The following is a 24634-nucleotide window of genomic DNA, read 5'->3' as shown; positions in this document are numbered from 1 at the left end:
GTATAATATGGACAGACTCGTAAATAGCCAATGTCAAACGGTAGTACAAGCTACCAGTTAGTCAGTCTCTACTTGAGACCACTATGCCCGTTAAAGAGGGTCTATTTTGCTCATTTACTGCTCTATATTGATATTCTATGACTCTACTAAATGAGCTCTCCACAATTCCCAACTTAAAATAATTCCTATTTATCTTACAGTGGGCAATTGCACAGCTCCCCTCCTTGGTGCATACTCTGTCTAAAAAAAACACATTTTAGCTTCTTTTCCTCTCACTTTAAGCCAACTTGTTTTTCCTGATTGGAGCTGTGTGCCTGTGATGCCCTTATCAATGACAGCCATTTTACACTTTTGTAAAAGCATCGCAGAATATAAGAAAAATCATATTACTTCCCCTTTGAAGCAGCCATTTTCTCTAAAGTGGACTCGGCAGATATGTTGTTCTAAGATTCTCGGAGGACTTGCCACAATTATTTATTCATTTGCATTTAGGTTGTCTCAGATCGGCCTTTTCTGTAGTTCTCTCTATTCTCGAGCACACCAGCCTGTTTCTGTTTAAAAATCTGTACAAACATTACAGATGCATCAGAACACTTTTGGCTATCAGTAACAAGTACTGCTGAGACCCACAACACCCATAAACTGAGTGAAAGTCCAGGAACAAAACATTTTCTGACAGAACACCAATAAAATGTCTTCACTGGGGGTAAGCCAAAAATGGCTGCGCTACAGTGCAAATGTGTGTGTGTGTGTGTGTGTGCATGAATCTAAAGCTTGGAGTTAAGCACTAGACTAGAGCTTCCGTGAGAAGGCTGAATAGCTAGCTCTCTATTGTTTACGTCCCCGATTTTCTCTGACTCAACACAATAGCTGACATGTCACTCTGTTATTCTTTCTCTGCTCCTAAAGGACCCTACCAAGACACCAAGAGAACATGGGGTGATATTTATCAAGCTTGCCATAAACCTTTCACCCTGAACAAAATAATACAAAGTGCTGCATTTAGATTACTTAACTTGATTTAAATGTAAATGGAAGAATAAATGGTGAATGTTTTACTGTCCTGTTTTTAAAAAAAAAAAACGTAAAAAAAACAACGTAAATATAACTGAGATGAATTCAGTGATTCCTTCTCTTTTCTTTAAAATGACTGGTAAATAACACTTGCTTAGGCTTCCCATAGTGCAGTTTCCTCACCTTAGCATCAGCCATAATTAAATCTTAATAGTCTGTCTCATGCCCTACTTTCTGTGCCATTTGTGCACTGGTTTCACTGCCTCAGCAAAAGGAGAGCAGACAAAATATGAATCTCATCAGAATAGAAATGACAAGTAATGTCAACTGCCACATATTTTACATCAGTTTCAGCAGCATTCAAATTCAGCTGAATAGCTGCAGGCAGAAATATGCTGCTTTTCGAGAGATCTGACATTTTGACTAGTGAAAACTTGGGAAATCAACAACAAAATTCAAAATTTAACCTCAGTTCTCCTTGTTTTAGTTCAGATTCAGTTGAATAGACTGAAATAACATCACATTTATTTGCCTAGTACAGATACACAATGCACAAAAATGCTACAAAAACAAGGCAACAAAGCATTGAGTAAATCAGAAGAATCTCACGTCCACCAGCAGCAAAAAAAACATTTAAATTATCCCCACATTCATGATTCACAAAAGCTAACATCTCACGCAAACCTCATCAGAAATTCAACACCGTTGGCAAATAAAATATTTTGCATTTTAGCATTATTTTAAAAATGGAGTGGCTCTATTTTCTCAATCTGAAACTTACATAGTTCCGACTGTTCATTACATGTATTATTCAGTGTTCAATGTGGGCAAGAGTAAAAATCTTGACTTTGGAAGCTTTCCAGAATACACCTCACTTACAGTGCTCAGGTTCCTCTTGTGTATTTAAAATAATCAGTTCCTTAAAACAGCTGCATCATAAGTCAGCCTTTAATGACACTGCCTGTTTTGACTAAAGCAGGACGATAAAATGATCTTGATAATTTTCCGGGGAAAGAAAACCCTCCATAACAATGATGATAACAGACGAGTAATTTACAAGAAAAACAAAACAAAACACAGTTTTGAATGTGGGTCAGCCCTAATTTGCTGATTACACTATCAGACTATGTAGATGACACGTGCAGGGCCAAGTCAAGGGTAAAAAATAAAAAATAAAAAATAATTTTTAAACTAAAAATACAAAGCCAGTCTCAAGGCGACACAAAGACTTCTAAGATTGGTAAATTGCGGTTAAGAGAGGCCCTAAAACAAATCAACAATATGTCTTCACCACCATTTTAACAGGTAGTTGTACTCCTCACTAACTATAGAAAGACCAACGTACTAACGCTATCTTTGCCTTTTCAGTCATAGTACCTGTGACGGGAATTGGACAAATCACTTTATCATTAACCTTTTCCATGACAAACGATTCGTTTATCCAAGTGAAAAAAATCCAATAAATGACACTTTTATCCATTAAAGTATGTGACTTCATTAGGACAAAAGACAAAGACGCAGTATGCTCATAAAGACATTTAAATTTATTCAAATGCGCTTTGATTACAGCCAAAGAAAAGGATATAAGCTTCTGGATGTTCAGAGTCATTTTAGTTTTCTTTCTTTGCATCTACTGAATACATTTTCATGACCTTTCTGAGTTTACTAATCAGTCTGTTGCAGGTGAACTATGTGCTCATTTACTATTGTGCCCACCAACAATTCTTTTCCTCTCTCTCACAGAAGAATGCTGCATTTAAGCTACAAATGACTTCCTAAACCAGCTGTAGCGGCCACATTTCCTCTTGTTCTTTAAAATCTTACCCAGCGTGCCATAGTTGTTCCTCATAGTCACCAGTGTCATGTCCTTGAGAACATGGAAGGGATTATTTTCCCACAAGACAGACTGAATGTGTACGCAAGATCAATGATGTGTCACCATTATACGCTACAATTTACAAAACTGTACCTTTAAGTTTTATAGTTTTAAATTAGTCAACTTTAAAAGCCATCAGTCTTTACAAATTGTGTTTACAGCAGAAAATTTAAACAGAAATATCTAAAAACAAACTTCAGTCTTTTTAATCAGTAAGCATGCTGCTAATCCTACCTAGATTGCGCAACATTTATCACTTTACAAGAACAAAAGGAAAAAAGTGAGTAGAAAAGAAATTTGTATAGTTTAACAATCAAACATTCAGTACGGCAATATTGTACACTTGTTTAGAGACTGAAACAAAAATAGGAAAGATTACAATATTTGGCATTGCTACGCAGATTACAGTATTTAAAGACAACATGTGAATCTATCTACCACCACAATACTTCATACTCACATACACTCACAACGCACAGAGGGGAAACACTTGAGGGAAGTGCAGCTAATAAAGAAATGAGCAAAGGGGAAAGCTTCAGTAGCACCCTTGCTGGAAAATCTTAAACAGTCCAAATTCAACCAATGGTCGCATCCTGACATATCTGTAAACTCTCATACACAACAAGCACACATGAATGAATAAATGCAAAAGAAAAAAATAAATAAAATAAAAAATTGTTTGAATTGTTCTCAGTCATGTTTTCACTCCTGGTTAATTTTGATTGTACAGAACAGATAAACAATGACAAAAGTGAACTTGTGAAATATAAGTATAATTTGCAAATATATTTCACAACTCGTGTGGTTCAGGTTACTCCGCAGTGAATGTGGACCTGACATTTTCATTTCTGTACGTGCGTACAATTGACAGTTTGTGCCTTCCAAAAACAGCCAAGTGTTAATAAACAGAGCCCTCTCTAGCTGTTAGAGGAAATCATTTCCCAACAGTTTAAAATCGTGTTTCTATCAAGGCAACGATATATCTCAGTAGTCTGAGAAACAGTCATATTCATGCACACAAGGCATCGCCGACCCACCGCAAACTTTGAGTAAAATCCGCTAGCATTGATCTTTTATACACTAGAGAAAAGTGGAAAAATATCCACGAATACCTACTGAACTCTCTTTGGTAGTTTAAATAAAATGTATAAAGCTCGAATTTCTCTTGCTAACCAAACGCATAAAAGAAGACTCCATAGCTCATCGCAAAAGTAATTCCTCGCAAATTTAGAGCTTAGGACGGTATGCACACAATCAGTCCCTCTTCTTGTTGCCGCACAGAGGTAAGCCTGCTGGCAGAGTGAATGGGCTATTTGTCTGTTCTGATTGCATGTGATCCCTGTTTGTTTGCGTACACGTGTACTAGATCCCAAATGCAGGCACAGTAATGCAGTCACAACACAGCAAACATCTAAGATTGTACTAAACAAAACAAAAAAAAGGAATCATTTGAGATTGTTACAAATATCTGACTCAGGATGTCATAGGATTGTTTCTCCTACCAATCCAAAAGATAAGGGGTAAGGCTCACAGTTGAATGGTTATTCATATGAATGCTAATGTAAATGCTCTTGGGCAGTAACTGTGGGTGAGGCTCGGAGCACTGAAAATTTTTGACTGGTCAAGTACTTCTGGCATTTCAGTCAGACGGTCTCGCAATCATAAAAATCTTTAAAGAACAATAGTCATTAGGAACAGCCCAAAGAAAATGTTCAGTTCCTTAAAAAAAGTTAATAAGTTTAGGCTTTTGTGGTTGAAAATATAGTTGTGGTTTTTTTTCTTTGCTTCTTTGTTTTTCCTCTAACCAACAAGAAAAATCTCTTAAAAAATAAATAAAATTAGCCCAAAGATGTACCAATAATCAATATAAAATAAGTGCAATAATACATCCTTCCTCGGCCTTTCAGTGCCCCAGAAACACAAAATCACATTTGCTACATAATCATAACAAAGGTGCAATGACATATTACTTGAAAGAGATATTCACTAATCATTACATCTGCATTTTTCAGGTTAACAGTCATATGCCAAAGCTGGTTACCATACTATATTACAAAGAAAATGGATGTAGTGTGCAAACTCATAAATCATTTAAAGACATTTGTGAGCAACATCAATAAATAGGTTAATCTAAAATTCAAAGTCGGTAAATCTAGGTGGGTCTACACCTACCTACTCCTTCAGCGACAAGAGACAACAAATATTTAAAGAAAAAAAGTTGCATCATTTTTAATATTTAACACTGATTTATGGTATGAGGACTGAAAACCATAATTAACGAGCTGGTTGTTATCAGTTAGCTTCAGTACATCGATCCTTAATCACAGAAGTCACTTGTTCTGTTTGCATTCATCTATCCTGCGCTTCATTCAGTATTACTTATGTGACGATGATCTGGCAAATGAAGTGAAATCACTTTATTTCAGAAATGGCACATTTAGTTTTTCAACACAGTTTCGGTAAGGGTTTTTGTTATAACAATTTAAGGATTCACTTAAAAAAGGAACACTGGTAGATAAACCTTTTGTTCATCCTCAAGTTACTTTACGTCTACGGCTCTCATATACTTTTTTTTTCCTTATTTCAACCCCCCTCCACCTATCATGCCTGTCCTTGACCATTTTAAAACATCATGAAGAGCCACTTTTTTTTTTTCTCATAGATTTACTCTCGACTTATTCTACTTGCCAGCTGTGGCTTGTGCAGAGAGGATGCTTGTCTAACTTCCAAATGCAACAGAAACGGCATAGGCTATTCAACACCTTGTTCCATCTCTTTACAGCACATTTTAGCAGCATTTTAACAGCCATCACTTCAGCCGTTTCTTACGTGTCCAAATGCCAATTTGGCAAAAGTGTTTACCCTACACGTGACATGTTGTACCAGTTCTCATCTCCCCGTGACCATATCCCCACCCCTTTTCAGCAGAACCAAAAAAAGCCTTTTTGGTGTTCCTAACCCCATAGTTGCTGCCGCTGCGCTGCAAACAGAAAGAGCAGAGACGTTTGAGGCCCTTCCTGAAGGCAGAGTTGGAGAGGCTGTAAATGAGGCAGTTACAGAAGCTGTTACTAATAGCCAGCCATGTGGTAAGGAATGATGCTGCAGGGTGGTGGTAGATCCCTCCACTCTCCAACAGAAAGTAGAGGATATAGGGCAACCAAAGGATATAAAACACACTAGTAATGCGAAACAACACCATAGCATAACGTCTGTCTGGGTATGCTGATGTGGACTGCTGATACTGGGGTTGGGACAAGTGGGGTAACTGTCCTTGCTCTACTGTACTGTTGTCCTTGACCACAGAGCCAACTGCGATTCTTGGGCCCTGCAGTTGCTGAGGTCCATAACGTGCATGGCGCTCGCTGATCTCTCGGGTGTGCTGTCGGCAGATCTTGAAGATGTTTGCGTAAGTGAAACAGACAGTTAGAGCAGCTGGAGCGTAGAGCAGCGTAACAATGAAGGTTGTGAAAGCCCGACTTGTCCTCCATTCCACTGCGCACCACTCCACAACATCGCCATGATAACCAGGTTTCCCCCATCCAAGAAAAGATGGGAGAAACACCAGAGCAGAGTAAAGCCATATCAACACAATACAGCAGCGCACTCGACAAGGTGTCACTAGAGATGCATAAGTCAGAGGCCGTGTGATGGCGATGTAGCGGTCTACACTCACGCATGCTAAAGACACCATTGAAACTGACTTTAAAACAGATACCATGTACCCGAACACCTGACAGGTGAGTTTGGGATCGAAGCTCTGAAGATGATGGAGTAGGGACAGGGAGGGGAAAAGGCAGCTGACTCCCACCAGCAGATCGGCATATGCCATAGTCTGGATGAAAGCACTGGTGGTGTGCTGGCTGAGCAGAGGGGCACAGTGAAACACAAAAATCACCACTAGGTTACCAGAAATAATGAGAACAGTCAGGAGAAGTATGATCGAAACTTCAAGGAGGCAGGTCGTGAAAATCTGGGAATAGCCTATCTCAAGTAAGCAAAAGGGAGCAGATGAGTTTGAGAAGTCAGCAGAGCTCTGGTTCAGTGGATCCAGCGAGGAATTCATCATCTTGGGCAGAAATATCTGTCCGAAGGGCTCTTCAAGGATACAGTAAATCCTAGAAGCCACTACTTTGCCCGGTCGCTGGGTAGAGCTCAGAGAAGCTGTATGGTTTCAGTCCAAATGCAGTGCTCCATAATGAGACTGGTGGCGTTTATCATTTCAAATGAATGAAAGACTGAAAGACCATAAAAAGGTGAGAAAGTCCCCAGGAATTGTCTTCAGAGCAGGCTGTTAAGGTTTCCAAATGATGCAATACGGGTCCTTTTCTTTTTCCTGTTTCGGCACTGCAAAATTCCCAGTTGAAGGCACAAAGAAGAGCAAAGAGACAAAAATTTGACTTTTAAGGAATTCCAGTCCGACTTGCTTGAAATGCCTCCCTTCCCTATATAGTCTGAGATGTCATCAACATCTGCTGCAGCTGCAGAAATCCCAGACTGAATCTCTCTCTTTTCTGTCTACAGTCCACAGAGTCACAGACACAGCTTCCAGTGAGGAGACATTATTGTTTAATGTGCTGCATACATAATTTACATGAAAGATTAAGCATCATTTTTATTCAGTCCATTAACTTGCTTGTCTTTCCTCTTCCCCCCGTTTCTTATCCTCCAGCTCTGATTTCTTGCTGCCGTTTCCGCCTCTCTGCTTGCTCTTGCCTCAGTTTCTGTCTAGTCCTTCGCAGAAAGATCACAGCAGAATGCCTTGAGCTGTGAGGATGAAGAAGGTGTGCGAGGTGACCGGTATTCAAAATGCACGCACGCCCACCTCAGCTGGGAAGGGCATCACCTTTGTCTGTAGTGGAAATCAGGCAGGCAGGCAGGCAGGCAGGCAGGCTGGCTGGGAGAACCCCCAGTGTTCATTTATTCTCCTTTGCTGTCTCTTTCTCACACTACTCGGTCTCTCTGCCTCTCTCTACAGAAACAGTGGCACTGAGGCACCACCCCCTTCCCAGTGGTTCCAACCAATGATCAACTGCAAAGACACGAGGCTGCCCTCCTTCCACCACCCTCCCACTCCTCCCCGTTCTTTTTTTTTTTCCTTGGTGCCAGTGTTTCTCATAATCACCCCAAGACTTAAACATGATGTTTCACACTGCTAAAATTAGAAACATTCATTGTAACACAGAACTTGTGAATTTGACTTTTAAAATCTCTCATCCCCCCACAAACACAGGCAATCAGGCAGCAAGAATCTGCCCAGTCTCTTTCTAGACCCCAGTACACAGCATTTGTAAGTAAAGCGCTGCTGAAAACAATAACCACATGTTTTAGTACAGCTTACAGGAAATATTTCTATTATTAATCTTGGAGCAATCCACACAGGGAAAAAACAAATAAAGAACCAACAGCCCCACTATAGCTTTAGATTTCAGTAGGCCAATAGATGCACAACCCTGTACACAAGTTAAACCAGGTGTTAAATATATGGGTTTAAAATCTGCATGTAACACTACTCAACAGGGGACAACTCAAATTCAGAAAAGAAGGCCAAACTCAAATGTTATTGTCTCTCATCAAATGTTTATATCTGCATTATGCACAATAATATAATATTAATGCACAACACAAATAAATCACCTTCTCCCAAAAATCACATGATTCAACACAAGACTACCAAAGTGGTTGCAAAAACAAAGCAGACAAACAAAAAACTAATTTTAATTTTAAACTTTTGTGAACTCTGTAACAACTAAGCTTCAAAATAAGCTTCAGCTGCCATACAGATGCAGTTCCTGCCTTTACAGCCAAGACGCAAACGTGGCTATAAAAGACACGTAATTATTTCCTTACACCAAACTAACAATAAGTCATGATGAAGAGGTTTCTAAAGAAATTTTGAGTTCCAAGAGACACAACTGGCAACATCATGTGGACATTAAAAATGGAATGGCAGTCAAATGGGAATTAGTATTAGCACTGGTTTTAACAAGTGGGGACTGCAATGATCCCCAATGGACCTCCAAGTCAACTAAAGCTCAGAAACTTTTCCACAGGAAGCCGAGGGCTCACAAGACACTCCTGATAACATGCTGAAATTAAAGGTCATCGGTCAAATCTAATCATTCTAAAATACTGACTTTCATAGCTAAATTATTCTGCTTCTGATGATTGTTAGAAATAATTAAGACTGAGTGTTATCAGTAAGCTTAACATTATATTATTACTTTTATTTCTGACTACAATCATTCTGATTAAAAAGGGAATCCTACGTAAGAAGGTTGTTTCAGATTTGATGTCCAAGTTTTACTGTCTCAAAAACAAGAAAAAGGGGGCTTATCAGTACATTGAAATTCAAATTTTACCGTTTTGTTTAACAATGATGTTCATTTGCACTAAATAACTGAACAATGACAGTGTAATGTTAAAATGTCATACAATTTCTATAAAAATAACACCTTTACAATATTGCTATGTTAGCAAAACAACATGTTCCTTTAAGTATTTATGTGACGTATATAATGGCAATGGCATTTTTTATAGAGCACATTTCATTATACTTCAATTCAATGCACTGAACGCAGAAGATTAAAACATCCGTGTAGGTTTATAATGATAACAGGTCAGCAGGCAGCTTGTTCCAATGAACAGGTCCACGGGAACTTAAAGCACCATCAGCACACTTAGATCTAATTCTGGGGACAGTTACAAGTTCTGCACCTGATGACCTGAGAGATCTGACTGGGTTACAGACACTGAGCAAGTCAAAGATTTTAAGGGTAATTCTGTAACAAACTGGGAATCTGTGCAGTGACTTCAGTACAGGAGTAATATGTTCAAATTTCCATGTAACTGTAAGGACACTGGGCTGATGCATTCTGAGTGAATTGTCCTACTGATAATTTGGATAATCCTTCAAATACAAATAATACAACAATAAAATAATCAAAAATAATGAGATCTAAATTGAGATCACTATCTAAAATACTGTCAAGGTTTCAGAGACTCTATTCTGCTCTAAAAAGTTTCAAGACATCCAACAGTTTATGTCATCAATGCAACTTATCAGTTTATGAACAGAGGTAAGATCATCATGTTTGTGATCTGCATAAGGATGATTGGCTATACTATGATTGTTTAATTTCAAGAGTCAATCATTATCTGTGGCTATTAAGGCAGGGAGGAAGCGAAGGAAGTACTAAACATCTACACTGCTACATGGCACCAACTTAATTTCTCATGACATTCTCAGGTTGGTTTAATACCTTCCATATTTCTGAATGTTTGCACTTTTAGTAAAACTTTGTCAGTGAACTTGTTTGTGTCCTGATTCTGTATACATGAGCAGCGAGTTATTTTAAACCACATAATGTGAGGATTAAATTGAATTACTCAATATAGAGCACTAAATTTAGCAGCTTCATTAGGTAGTAATTACTGTCATATCTAGCCCAGCACTGTCAACATCCTACTCCTAATGACTGTCTGAAGACTGCAGAGTGTGCCTCGTGGTGGGCAATTTGGTGTAGCGTGATGGAGACCCAAACATACCCACACAGTCACACACACGCACACCAGCCTGCACCTTTCTCCCCCGCAATCCAGACACACTCCCATGCTTTCACGCACCTCTTCTGCTCAACACACGAGGAGCTAAAAATAGACGACAGTAGGACTAAGGGGCTGGAAGGAGGAGTGGAAGGGGAGGAAAAATGAGCATGGAAGTCAAAAGAAAAACAAAGCTTAATAAAGAGAGAGGAGGACGAGCTGGAGGAGAAAGATACGCAAAGCAGCAAGAAGCTAAGAGCTAAAATATGAGTACAGTGTGCTGTCCCGTGGTCTGCAAGCTCTGCACATGTTAGCCCTGTTAGCCGTCCATATGATGCTTCCCTGCTTAGCATCCGCTCAAGGTCAGGTGTTCAGCAGCTGACACACACCTGACAACAATAAAACACCAAAAAACTGCAGTACAGTCTGATACCTAAGGCCAGGGAAGGAAAAAATGGACAACAACAACAATCAACAATGATAAAAACGATAAAGAACACATTACTGATAGTATACTTTGCTTAGATGATCTCGTAATCATTTGTATTTGTTTGTATTGCAGGGTTTTCCTTCATATAGGAATTTTCCCACTTATAAATCATGATGAAGGAAAAAAACAACTGAAACAAATAGAGACCACACAACAATCAGCAATCCAAACTCAATATAAAATCCATCTTTACCCTGTTCTTTGTCCTCATCATTTCAGCAGGTGTTTGTGGGGGTCCAGTAAGTGCATTTCACTATTCTCAATGGTAGATTTTTAAAACCAACGGGGTTCGCATTAAATCTAAAAAAAACCAGTGCAGTCTGTCCAGATCAATTTGGCTGTCAACATTAAGCACCTCCAGCATCCAAAAAAAAAACAAAAAAACAAAAACCCAAAACCAAAAAAAACAAGTTTTCCAGCCTCAGGTCATTCACTTGGCTCCCAGGCCAGACGTTTTTGCTGTAAAGCTTTCCTTGTGACACCCATTCAGAGCAGTCCCTTATCATCCTTCTCATCTCTGCTGCCCTGCCTCTCCAGGTTACAAAGAAACTCAGACTTACCATTAACTGCTTTGAGTATGATACCAATTTCTCCACTTTTATCGACCCCTGGGCTCTATTCTACGTTTTTGATGTAGTTGTTAACTCACTGAGCTACACTGTTAGCACCAGTGTTGGTCAAGTTACTTGAAAAAAGTAATCAGTAACTAATTACTGATTACTTCCCAAAAAAAGTAATCCCGTTACTTTACTGATTACTTATTTTCAAAAGTATTTAATTACTTAGTTACTTTTTAAAAACACGATTTACAACCTGAAGAGGTGATAAAGCGATTCTCAGCCCAATTCTACTTTTTCTGCATAATCCATCATACAAAATGTAATCAAATGGAAAAGTCTCTTTTTAAAACTTGTTTTATTCGTTTTAATCTTTTAACTTTATGCATCAAGCAAAAATTTAATTATATGCAACATTCTCTGACTGGAAGAAATTAGTTTAACATTTAAACCTATTTTCTGCACATTCCAGCACATGAAATAAAATATTTTTTGTTTTTACACTCAGTCTTTCAAATAGATGCAAGTAAAACACAGCAGAAAATAAATAAAATCAAAGACTCAGCGGTCCTTTTGCTCTATTTTCACCTGTAAAGTAGGAGTGGGGTAGGTGGAGGTTTACCCTGGTGCAGGTGTGCTGCGGTCAGTTAAAGAATCCGCTAGTTTCTGTGTGAATTTCCCATTACGTCGTAGCGCACTCGGCGCTTGTTTGGGGGGGGGGGGGGGGGGGGGGGGGTCGGTGTAAAAATAAGTTTTCTTCCCACGCACAACGGACACTAATGTTTTTGTCACTTTTTATGGAATCAAACTTAAAGTAAGGTCAGTACTTCCACGCTTTAAACGCTGCATGCTCATACTCTCTCCCACAATCGATATATGATCCATTGTTGATCTCTGGTTAGCACCCAAGTTTGTTAGGTTTAACTACTTCATCGTTTTGTTTTGTTTTTTTCTTTCTTCTTGCTCATCTTGCCATGAGCCATTCCATACCAGACAAAACCCAGTATTGCTGTAGGAAGCTCGAGTTAATTGTGAAATTAACAGGTAATCATGCTAGTGCTTAGGGCAGCTTATTTCTTTAAAAGAAAGACCACCACTGCCATAGTCTTTGCTGGTAAGCACTTGTGTAGCCAGTAGATTTCAAGGCCAAGATTTTCATTTTTGTCCACTAGTCATTGTTCAGGAATCCAGATACATTAAACAGAAAAAACAAATAAAATCTAAATCGACAAGCTAAGGGTTTCAAGATTTCATTTCAGCAGATTTGGTATTTGGTATTTATTTATTTATTGTCATTGTCAAGAACAATGAAATTGCGTTTGGGGCTTCCATACAACCCAAAAAAAAAGAAGAAAATAATAAATACCCCTTAAAACCCAAGTGTACATATTTAACCCAGTGTGACTCCAATGCAATAAGACAATCCTTAGCAAGCCCAGCTTTTTGTAATCTCTGCACAGAATCTTCACCTACACGCAGCCAAAGCCTGCTCAAACATGACTGGCCAACAGCACTAGGAATACAAACTGACTAGAGACAAAAAGTTTCTGGTACCAAACATTGTGAGCTGTGATACATATTCATATGCAAAATCTGTTTACAGAGATTATCTAACTATCTAACCAAAAGGTGTCCAAAGGGAAAAGAGCTAACTGATAAAAGCACAAGGCAAGAGAAGAATATCTACACATTAGTGCAAAAACAAAAATAGATTCAACAAAAACCAGAACAGCACTGAAATGCTTTAATCTGACTTTCTTAACCTTCTGGGATTGGCTATGTAAGTATTTCAGTTTCTGCCTTCAAGAAGTCTGAACAGCATAAACCTATGGCACGGATGTGTATACAGTCACACAGAAAAAAGGAGAAAGATATGCTAGGATGACAAGACAGCAGGAGAGGAAAGAGAAAAAGGCATGATGACAATGTGATGAATCACAAACGAGCACCCAGACAAAGAAAAGCAATGAGATGCACGACTTGACATGAACACAAATGGGCGCAGGTAGAAGCCAGAGAGTGTCAGAGTCAGGTGTAAACAAATACAAATAATTATAAAGACACAAAGACAAAGAGGCAGGGAGACAGGTCATTATGTGGGTCAAGCAGACACATTCAGGCAGACAGGTAGTTAGAAGTGATTGCTTGGCTCCCCACAGGAGGCTGGTGCGGCAGGTCTGAGGATCACTTTGAGTCTACACTGCACACATAATTGTGTCACACAAAGTGTGCCCTTTTGCTTGGAGCAAACTTTCAACTATTTTGCCCACCTAGCCTAGGCAAATGAGACTGAAACATGCTTAAATACAATCCAGTAACACCATTATGAACCATGCATGCACTAGTCATATATGCTGGGCAGCCACTTTGTTGGCACATGTACACGGCTAAAAATGCTAACGCAAGCAAAGTTATGCCTATTTCTCTTTACGACCTTTCCTCCAAATTCCATTCACAACAACATAATAAACTGCTACTTATAACCCATTTAGTCAACGTATCTGCTTGTGCTGCATTCCAATTTATTGTTGCAATATTAAATAGTTTCTTGCGATCTAAAATAAACAAATACTTATAACTTATGTTATCCCTTGTTGTGATCTGATGTCCACATTACTGTTATCAAGATAAATAGTCTTTGAAAAAAATGCTAAAACCACTATTTCACTATTTAAACTGAAATAGATTATTTACCATAAGGTCTTTTACTTACTATATGAAATGAAAAATACAATAAAAACATGTCACGCTATAATACGGTGACACTGTTTCTGTGACGCGCTGTAACAACAACTCGTTGTCTGCCAGTATACGTCACGTTGCCTTTCGTAACATCCTCCTGATTAAAATCATCTGCCAGTGAACCTGAGTGCTGCTAAACCCAATTATTTGTTTTCCAAACGTAGTTAACTCCATCAGTGATTGGATTCTACTCACTATAATTTATGGAACTAATGCAAAATATGATGAGTTTATTGGGCCCTTGTGGAGTGCTAACCAACCCTCATATGGAGGAAATTCATTGGACCTCATTGTGAAAGTAACAGGGTAAATTTCTAACTATAATTTCTCCTTCCGTCAATACCCCGCTTTCAGTTAACGTGGATGAACACCAAGTACAGATAGGGTTAGAGAACAAAAGATGGAACCAGCAAGGACACGCAACAAAGCACAAAGAGATACACATAAACATAGGCTGGAAAGTGAACACACTGAGAAAATTAAGAGCTGGCACATAGTATGTGTAAATGTCAAATCATGTGCCAAAAAAAGGCAAAGAATAAATGAGCCTCAGCAGTACATAAGAGAATAAGAAAATTAACACAATGGGAACAATAAGTCCTTCCTAATTTTTACATACTATATTTAGAGTCCCATTATGCAGCACATTTCAAAACCTGCATATTTTTTATATTATATTAATAACAATGTATTTTCTTTTTTAAGCTATCTATAATCTTTCCATTCTTAAACTGTTCTTGTCTAATTCACTGAGTTTTAACAAGTCTAAATAAAATATAAATCCTCTGCATGTGTTTCCCTCCCTTTCAGTGGGCTCCAGTACAATCCTGGAATGCTGTCCTGCTTGTGTAATGAATTCCCACCCAACATCCAGTCCAAAAGCTATCAATATGTTGGCACAAGGATCCGTTGCTCAGATTCCACTCATGCCATTCATTTTAACGGAACTACAGCATGGCTAATGCATTATTTTGCAAGAGCTCTTTTTGAGCAGGCACTCTTTTCCAACTATTTACCTAGCAAGTGCAGGAACACAGAAAATGCTTACAGGCAACACTAGAGATAATAGAAAGGGAAAAGGTGGGTGACAAAAAAGAAGGTCAGAGGGGAAAAGAGGAAGGCAGGGAAGGGCAAGGTTAACATCTTGTCACCACCTGAGACCAAGTTTGCTGCCCTGCAGGTCCTTGCCTTTATATAAGAACAGCAGACAGAGTTGTGGTCAAAAAATAATAAATAAAATTACATAAGCTAATACACTGCTCTCAGCGCACAAGAAGGGTAGTCATGTACAAATAAGGCCACTTAAAAATGCCACCCCCACCCAGCTAATAGGTTCTAGGAGTACCCCCCACCCCCTTCTCCTGGGGTGCATCTGCTTTCCAGTATTCCTGTGTTCGTTTATCTCAGAAGTCAGAGGTGGGAGTGATATCACTCCCAAGTTGAGCATATTCCAGCCGTAAAGTCGATAAAAGCAAGGCGAAAATTGGATTTCTTTTGCTCCTTATCAAGTTAGAGACATTCATGCATGACTAGCAATAGAGCACAGTGCTTATTTTTTTACACCACTGCAGCATGCTGACAGACAGAGCCTGCTCAATGCTCTGTGTGTGGTTTATTTAGCCAGTGACGGATAGACAACAAAGGCAGCACAGACTACAAGTTTTACAGTTTTACTATCGTTTACACGAGCAGCCGCCATATTGGATTGTTAAGCATTGCTAAGTCAGGACTGGTGGGACTGCTCTGACTTTTCAAGTTGGAAGTCAAACTTGAGGGGGCTTTCCAGTTAAGAATTCCATCTGGAAACTCTGAAATACTGACTTCCAAGTTCAGTTGCAATTTTTTGGTACAAACCTTTTGTTATTTCTTGCTGAACCCCTCATTTCTTTATATTTTGCTTTCAAGGAGCCAGACTTTCTTCTAATTTTCTTTGAAGGTGGTGTTGAGCACAAGTTCTCAAGGCTTTTTTAAGGACTTTCAAAGTTTTGTTTGGACAATGGCTATTTTTTCCACTAGTTTTCAGACTAGTACTTGTACCTGATCATTTTACCATGATTTCTTTTTGTGGGGCTCAGGGGGTAGAGCAGGTTGTCGGAAGGTCTGTGGTTCACTTCCCGGTTCCTGTAGTGTGCATTAACCCCAAAACTCAAGTTTGATCAGAATGATTGTGCGTGTGTGACGCTAGACAAGACACAAGTCACCCCTGAAGCTTCCACACAAGCTCACACAGATGGACTACCACAAACACATCATGGTGCTCTGACAACCTGAAACTTAAATGCAAGCTGAATATATATATCAGAGCAGATGTCCAGATCTACACACTAGCAGAAGTCCTAAAAACTCAAATAAAAAGCTCGCAAATCAAACAGTCTATGTCGTTTAATATAATACATTTCTGGCTGTATATAGGCACAAAACGTAATCATGTTTTCCTCGTCTTAATGTTTTTGATCTTTTCAGTCATTTTTGAAAACAACACAGCTAATATCTTAAAGGATTATTCCCTTTTCAAAATGACTGATATGTAGTTACAGGCTCTAGACACTATGCTTCTCTGTTACTGAAGGCATCTAATGGGGCCATTAACAAACCACTAATTTGTTCTGAAAAAAGATAGGTGTGTACACACACATAACACAGAGTGTTATCATCTTGTGCGATCTACATGGCAACAGTGGTTATTATCACAAGTTTGAAGCACATGAGAGAAAAACTTATGACACAAGGCCACTGCTGGCCTCTGGGGTGTACTTTGAGTTGCTAAAATTTAACCAGGACTGAAGCAAAAAAGAAGAAAACAGTAACACATATTGTCTGGAAGTACAAACCAAAACCAAAAAAACACATAACATCTATGAACTAAATGTTTCCGATCTGAAGATATAATCTCTTGTATTGCATTATGAAATCTAAAGTGACACCAATGAAAGGACAAAACTGTTAAAAGTTAACAGTCTATCTCAGTAACTGTATAAGAAATCCTCAGAGGGGATATCTCACTGATGAGCCAAAATAATACAGGTGCTTCAGACTGAGTGACTGTGTTTAAGGACTGCTTTTCTAATCACTGAACAACCTGAATTGAAAGTGTTTTCTACTCATCAGTAATATGTTTGCGAGGCATTACCTTTGTAATGAGTGTGCGGTACTCTTCTACCAGGTGGTCATTGTTATGACAGCCTGCCAGGAGCTGCCAAACCTCCCCACGGAGTGCCTCAGGAATGCCGCTCCGCACCAAAGCTGGCAGCTGTCTGGGACGCACTGATAAGTTCATGTGCCTACAATGGGGAAAGAAAAGATCAGTTTACCAAATATATACTAAAATAAAATGATGTTTATTTAATTATAATGTTTTTAATGAGCCATTATCATCCCTATTGATGACTGGCAGAGCCAAGACCAAGATGACAAGTGGGGCTTGATACCACAAGAAAAATGATTTATATGCAATCACACCTCGCCTAATCAATCAATACACTCGACCAAGAACTCAACAATCACTCTTTCAGAATGCAACATATGAGCACCTTTTGTACAGCAAACGCATGACAACTTATTTATCTATTAAATTATTTTTTAATGTGTTTTATTTTATCCCCATCTTACTTTCAGCAGCAACAAAACAACAGCTAATAAAAAGCAATAGCCCAACAGGAAAAAGCAAGAAAAACACATAAAAACTAATTTCAATGTTTTCTTTCCTTCTTTCCTTTCACTTTTAAATCTTAAGCCTGCTGAGAGTGTTATACCCTGCACGCAGATTTAAATGAACTCAGGGATCTGCAAGCCCATTAGTGTTAAGAGATACAGGAGAGGTAGACACGCACGCACATGCACACGTAAAAGAAGGAGAAGGCAAACTGGAGGTACCTTGGCACTAACTATCGCCTGACTGAAGCAGACAGAAAAATCCCTGAATCCCTGATGATTCTCTCACCCCCCCCCCCCCCCCCCTTTTCTTAATTCATGCCCCCTCTATTTTTCTGGGTTTGTTTTGTTTATCTGTCCCGGGCGTCAGGTTATGCAATACGTGGCATTTCTACCGAGACCAAGATGGGAAACTGCGTACATGTGTGTGCATGCATGTGAGAGTGCATGTGATGTAAGTAATGCCAGGCCTGGTCCTCAGGGCATAAGATTGTAAAGGGCTTTCTGTGATTTGCTTCTCTGTGCCCCATTCAACAATGCCACAATACATACACACAAAAAAATCACAGAAGCACACAAAGAAAGCCTAGTGTTATGACTTGCTAGTCTTATGATTCCTTTCTTTATTTAGCCATTGTTATTATTAGCAAAGAGAGATAAACATTAAAAAAAAAAAGAAAGAATTAATCGCTTTAATGATCATATCATCATTGGGTCCTTCTCTGAAGGTGTTTTAAAAGCCAAATCTAGTACAATAGGATAACATCATCATACTATGTATATACTGTAACAATTTAAAGTATATTTCAGCGTTGCACTGAAAAACAAACAACAACAGACAGGGACAAAGACAGCTGAAGATTAGAGCTTGTTTGCGTGTTAATTTACAGCTAATTAAAGTTCGTGCAGTTTCTATTCTGCTCATCACAAGCTTTTGATTAAAAACTAATTCCACACTGGAAGAAGGAAATCATCTTAATAAGCTGCTTATCAACAACTGCTACCCGCTGTTCTTTCCTTCACATGGATTACACTGCATCTGTGTACAATGACTTCAATGGCGACGGAAGTGGAGCACGAAGAGGAAAACACCTTACCACTTGGATAACAAATCTCCCCACGTCTCCAGGATCTTCTCTGCACACTCCTTTGAAACATCACCGGAACCGCTAAGTAAGGGCTCGTCATTATCTGTGAAGAGGGGCGGGGGGCAATCAATTTTTTTCAAAGCAACAATCCATGTACAAATGAAATCATAAAAAAACAAACAGCAAAAATTTGATATTTGTTTAAACCCTACTTTGATGTTAATATGCAGCAACTGAGAAATGGGATGTGCTCATTTTAAACTTAATCTCAGTAAGACTGTTCATAAAAAAATAAAAAAATAAATAAATGGGGATGCATGCATTTTACCACTCGTTGCATCATCTCTTCTTTTAAAAGGCAGTTTGATGAACAATGCATAATGTTCCCCATTCTTACTAAGTGTATGACTTCAGTGGCTCAACACTTCAGAGCCTCCTTTTTCAACTTTTCTTTGAGTAATGATGTCAAAAAAGGTTTCTATGTGTGACAGATCTGGACTGCATGCAGATCAGTTTATCACCAGATGGGAGCACATGTTACTCCAAACCTGTACGTTTAGTTCAACATTAATGGTACCATAACAGAGGCTACCCTTAGTACTGTGTGCTAATAACAAGGCAAAAGATCCCTCTCCTCTTTAGTTTGGAGGAAAATGTGTCCACGACTGCCAAGAAGTATTTCAAATTTTGACATGATAGACAATTTTTCACTTTGCAAAACTGCATATTGCAGTAAACAAGGCCCAAAGAAAGCAGCAGCAGTATTTTAACTAAGATGTTACGTTTACAATATTTTTGCAACATGTAGCTGGTATCAAGATCAAAAAAAGGATAAATTGAAAAATGTAACAAATGAACCAGTGCTAAGTTGTGTTAATGAGCTTTTTCAAGATTGCACCAAAACGTGTATAGCTTCTAAACAAAAAGCACTTTGTTTAAAAGGGTAAATGTTACAATTATGTCTCCTTCGCAATCACTATTTCAAGGGGCCACGCCTTTGCTGTTTTGGTACAATAGGACTAGTAATAGGAATGATCTCCCAAGGACCTTAGACAAGAATCAACTATGGATGTCTTTAAATTTAAGCTGAAGACACAAAATTCTTGTCAAACTTTTGGAAACTGCTAACCTCTGGCAGGGATGGGTACCAGTATGGCACCGGTTCTGACATAAACGGTAGTAACCAGACCGAAAAGTAGCGCACATGTCGGTGCTTTATTTTCCTGAGATGTCTTACACTTTGGATTCTAGCCAATCATTTTACCTTCCCAAGGATAGTAGGCGGGCCCAGGTACGTACGTTCTTTTAGAGCAGAGCTACAGATTAAAAATGCCCAAGGCGAAGCGGTCAAAAGCGGGGGTTTTTTTAAAGCAGAGAAATGCACCGTATTTGATAGCTTTCTGCAAGACCTCACGCTGTGCACATCTACTGCGGGTGTGGTGCCTGTTATCGGACCCGGAGTTAGCAACATCCCCCAAAAACACGAAGAGGAGAGTCCTGGCCCCTAGCCCTGCCAGTGTAGCAGAAATGATGACGGATGATGATGCAGCAGCAGCCGTTCTTCTCTGCGTGAGTAGTTTGATGTTGTTCGTGTGTAATTTACGTTGAGTAGGCTAACCACGTTATTACATTAATGCATGTAAGGTGAACTAGCAAACACCTCGTAGTTACATGCGGCTGTCTTCTTGTTTGATGGCAGATACTCCCTTCACCCTGGCCAAAAAGGCTAAAATGACCAAAGAAAAAGTGGAAAACAGCTAAACATGAGAGGTTTTTGGACAAAGTTTGTGTTCTCCATTCTTTAAGCACCGGTTTGAGCACCGTTTAAGCACCGGCACCGTTTCAAAAGTACCGGTTTGGCACCGGTATCGGATAAAACCTAGACGATACCCATCCCTAATCTCTGGACATTTGGTTGAAACACGGGTTGTTGCTGTGTTGTTTTATGTAAATTTGAGGAACCCCTCTTTTAGCTATTTTTGAATTGTAAAGCATTTTCAATGTGCTGTATAAATAAAATGTACTTACTTTTAGACTACAAAAGTGAATAACAAAAAAGTAGCTGAAAAAGTACGGCAGCATTACAAGTACCTTCCTCTTCATCGTCCTCGGGTGGGGAAGGGACCATCCCGCCAGGCCCAGTTGGCAGGATACTGGGACTGGCTGTGGTCTTCCTTTTTTCTCTCTCAGTTTCACTTTCCAAACTCACCACCTCATACAGTGTGTCAGAGGCAGGGCTCTTACGCTCTTTACGCTCCATCTGAAAAGAGAAGATGTGTTTGACCACAGGAAAAAGTCCTAAGGTTTACCTTTCCCTTAAATCCAAACGTCTGACTCTAACAACTATCATTAACAAATTAAAACTTTCACAAAAAGTTTTCAAGGGCGTATGTGTGAGTTTTCAACATGGAGTAAAAATGTGAGGATATCATCCCCTGAATAGCTGATAAAACATTTGTTACTTCTTTTCTTTGTTCATATACCACTTAGTAAAAGGCACAAAATATTGCATTCTACCACTGCAGGTCACAGCTAATATCTGGTCACAGAGACCATCGGCTGAATTAATTTAAATGCAGATTGCTTCATGATTTGACAAACCTGTCGCAGTTTAAGGTAGAAAGTCTCGGTGTAGCTGCGCTTGCTGAAGGGCCAGAACAGCCTGTCGTTTGGGGAGCACACTCTGACCCTCGTCTCCAGAAGAAAACGAACGGGCTCTTCCACCTCTGTAATCACCAGGTCCACTGCTGTTGTCATGTACATGAATTTATCTGAAGGGGGGAAAAAAAGACAGAAGTTACAATATTATCTGTACTTACTGACCGAATTTTCCATCTACAAGTAATTAATATATTAAAAACAACTGTTATCGTTATCATTCCTTTTTACAATGTCCATTTATTATATCCTTTATTTCTCTACAGCTTGGCTTGGGCAAAGTTCTGTTAATAACCACCACACTCAAATACTTCTGTCACATACTGCCGTGAAATATGAGTGAATAACCAGCCAGCAATCCAATAAACTAAGGAAATAATCACTAATGAAAACTATTTATGTCTTATACAAATCTTAAATTGATTCTTGGCTCCTACCTTTAGGCGTTTCCTCATTCACAGCCTGGAACTGAGGCGTGTTGGGGTTCCAACTTCCTGTGATGATGTAAGACTTCCCGTCTGAGCTCTTTCCCATTGACTCCTGAGGAGGTACAAGTCTCAAGAAGTTAGCAAACACAGAACAACAAACGCATAGATACACATAGAAAAGTGAAAAAAGGGGCCCACCAGGTCTAGCAAGTGCATGTCACTGTTCTTCACATTTTTCCCAGGGCTGAGCAGGAGTCCAAAACACCTAAGGAAAGCACATATAGAGAAAGAAAAATGTGCTAGGAATATGATTACATAAGGGGGAAAGAAACGCGAGGCATACGACTATGAATCTCTCAAAAAAAAATAAAATAAAAAAATCGTTAAAAAAAAAAAAAAGGTCACACATGTTACCAATAATAGCTTCCTGAAATGATCCTCTAACACAGACCAGAGCACGGAGAACGTTAAACACTCCACTAAAATCGTCACCTTCTCTAGGTTCACAAATCAAGAACAAATCATGGCGAGGATGAAAGTCTGCAAAAAAGGTAAAGAAATGTTTAAATTTCCACTGATTTATTAAAGTGTGGAAAATGAGACTAACCTCGATCACCACCTAACAACGGTTCTTGACATGGACTGACATACGGATGTGAAGGTGTTTATTACAGAGTGACTTACTTCTTAAGAATGTCTGGTCAACTTTATGGACATTTATGGCCGTTTACATGAACTTAGATTGTTTCCACATTCTTTTATCAAGTTAAGAGCCACCTCGTGTGGTTTTTTCTCCTCTTTTCTTTCTTCTTTCTTTTTTTAAAATAACTCATCTGAAACCACTCCACTTCTCTCAGTTAATTAGAAACAACTTAAAAAGAACTCTGAACAAAAAGACCTTCAATGCCTCTGAGCACGACCATCATTTATGAGAAATTTAGACATATTTGATCACTGCATGAAACTAAAATTCACAAAAACACTTAATCATGAGGACTCCAGGGCACTGCTTAGTAAAATGCTGACCTATATTCTGAAGATGTGTGTGCATGAGAGTATAAGTGTTTTAACTCTTTATCTTACCTCTCAATAGCCAGTTCTTTATTTGAGGTTTGCTGAACATAGATGACAATTTTCTTGTCCAGTCCTGCACGCAGCTTGAAGCTTTGCTTGTCCTTGTCTTTTGCCACAGCGCTGGAAAGAGAAGAAATATTTTTACAGTCTAATTAGAGTGTCTACATGCTGGAATTTCTCACTTTTCATCCCGACCAACCCCCCCCCCCCCCACTAAAAAAACCAAAACAGAAGCCCCACTATCATCAATTTATATTGTAAATCTGCTGTATGACTTCAGATTGATGGGATTATTTACACTGTAGAGAAGGAAAAACTATTTCAAAATGTGAAATGTTATTGTTACAGAATATATGTCAACATTTAAAGTGTCTTCAGAGGCTTGCTAATTTAATTTTATCAAAGAAAAAACAAAAGCAGGCCATGAGTTCCTGCATGTAGAAGCCGCTTGCTTGGAAGTTGGAACACTAAAAATAACCCAATGCTAATAAGGAGGAAATACGAGTCGGCTAAAAATATCCACGGGCATATTTTTGCTTGTTTTATTTTGTTTTCCAAATAACCTGACCCTTTGGGCTGCTTGTCATCACATAGAAGTAAGTCGGGACTATGGGAAAATAAAATAAAAACAACCTGTGAAGAAGGATTGATGAAAAACAAAACAAAACACAGGAACTTTGTTGTTATATCTTGTGGTAAAAAGTGTGTTTGATTGGTTAACATCAGAGACCAAAGAATACTTTTTTCTTTTTTTTAAATAAATCAGTGCAAAGTTCCTTTCATCATTTTTACCCAAACCAATTAGGGGATGCTTCCCCTCATGGGCAGCACCCATCCCAGAAAGGTTTGGGACTTTAGTAGTAAAAAACAACAACAACAAAAAAAAGTTGATTCTTAAAATTAAGGATGTATGCTCCCGTATTTATATGTGTAATATGTTGACTAAAACATTTTACACTCCAATAGACAGCTAAAATTGCACTTTTGAATTCAATGATGGATTAAAAATTAGAATGCATGATGAGTGAATGTGACTCCCACCTGAAAGTACCCTTGCCATCGTCCTCCCTAATCTCCAGGCTGACAGTAAATGTAAACAAGTCACTGTCAGGGGTGAGAGGGGGAGCCTGCTGAGACGACAGAACTGCCCTCTTAGCTGACCGCCGAAAGGCTGTGGCAAAGCTGTACAGTATCCTACTAACCTGCAGGAGCAAAGTAAATGCGCACAATGAATATCTATCCCAAAAGACAATATAAATTTAAAGGTCTTCTAACACAGACATATAATTTAAGAGTGTCAAAGAAAAAACACAGGCAAACTCAACAAAACATCGTATAAACACAAGATAACAGTTGCAAAGTAAAAAAACTGAAAGTGTTAAAGAGGAAGAATACTAACAAGCTAAAGCTTTCCAGCCAAATGATTTAGGTTTCCTGTGCTGTAACCATAGACAAGGATAGTGCAAGTGGTCGAAGTGGAATTTGTCTGGTCATAATTATGAGGAACAGAAGAG

General features: G+C 38.9%; 2 protein-coding genes across 3 annotated transcripts in view; both read right to left on the bottom strand.

Moving 5' to 3' along the window:
* rabgap1 (RAB GTPase activating protein 1) overlaps positions 1-24634 on the bottom strand; it is a 75257-nt gene that overhangs the window by 29167 nt on the left and 21456 nt on the right. For both annotated transcript variants that reach the window (XM_085463407.1, XM_085463408.1), the window contains 8 exons: positions 24162-24322; positions 23130-23240; positions 22245-22311; positions 22056-22158; positions 21562-21731; positions 21052-21220; positions 18970-19063; positions 17352-17502 (listed from right to left, as the gene is read on the bottom strand). In XM_085463407.1, coding sequence (XP_085319533.1) covers positions 17352-17502; positions 18970-19063; positions 21052-21220; positions 21562-21731; positions 22056-22158; positions 22245-22311; positions 23130-23240; positions 24162-24322 — 1026 coding nt within the window. The remainder of the gene's footprint in view (positions 1-17351; positions 17503-18969; positions 19064-21051; positions 21221-21561; positions 21732-22055; positions 22159-22244; positions 22312-23129; positions 23241-24161; positions 24323-24634) is intronic.
* LOC146705655 (putative G protein-coupled receptor 21) lies at positions 2540-7899 on the bottom strand. Its single transcript, XM_085463406.1, has one exon. The coding sequence runs from the start codon at positions 6954-6956 to the stop codon at positions 5754-5756; it is 1203 nt and encodes a 400-aa protein (XP_085319532.1). The 5' UTR covers positions 6957-7899; the 3' UTR covers positions 2540-5753.

Source organism: Copadichromis virginalis, linkage group LG7, assembly GCF_057382275.1.
Source record: "Copadichromis virginalis isolate Kocher_CV1m ecotype Utaka linkage group LG7, C_Virginalis_male_GT1.1, whole genome shotgun sequence".
NCBI lineage: Eukaryota > Metazoa > Chordata > Actinopteri > Cichliformes > Cichlidae > Copadichromis > Copadichromis virginalis.
The sequence above is the reverse complement of the archived record's forward strand: the minus strand, read 5'-3'. Positions and strand labels throughout refer to the sequence as shown.

Bases quoted from the DNA above. Each gene is read 5' to 3' on its own strand.
- LOC146705655 (XM_085463406.1), bottom strand. From the start codon at position 6,956: ATGATGAATTCCTCGCTGGATCCACTGAACCAGAGCTCTGCTGACTTC.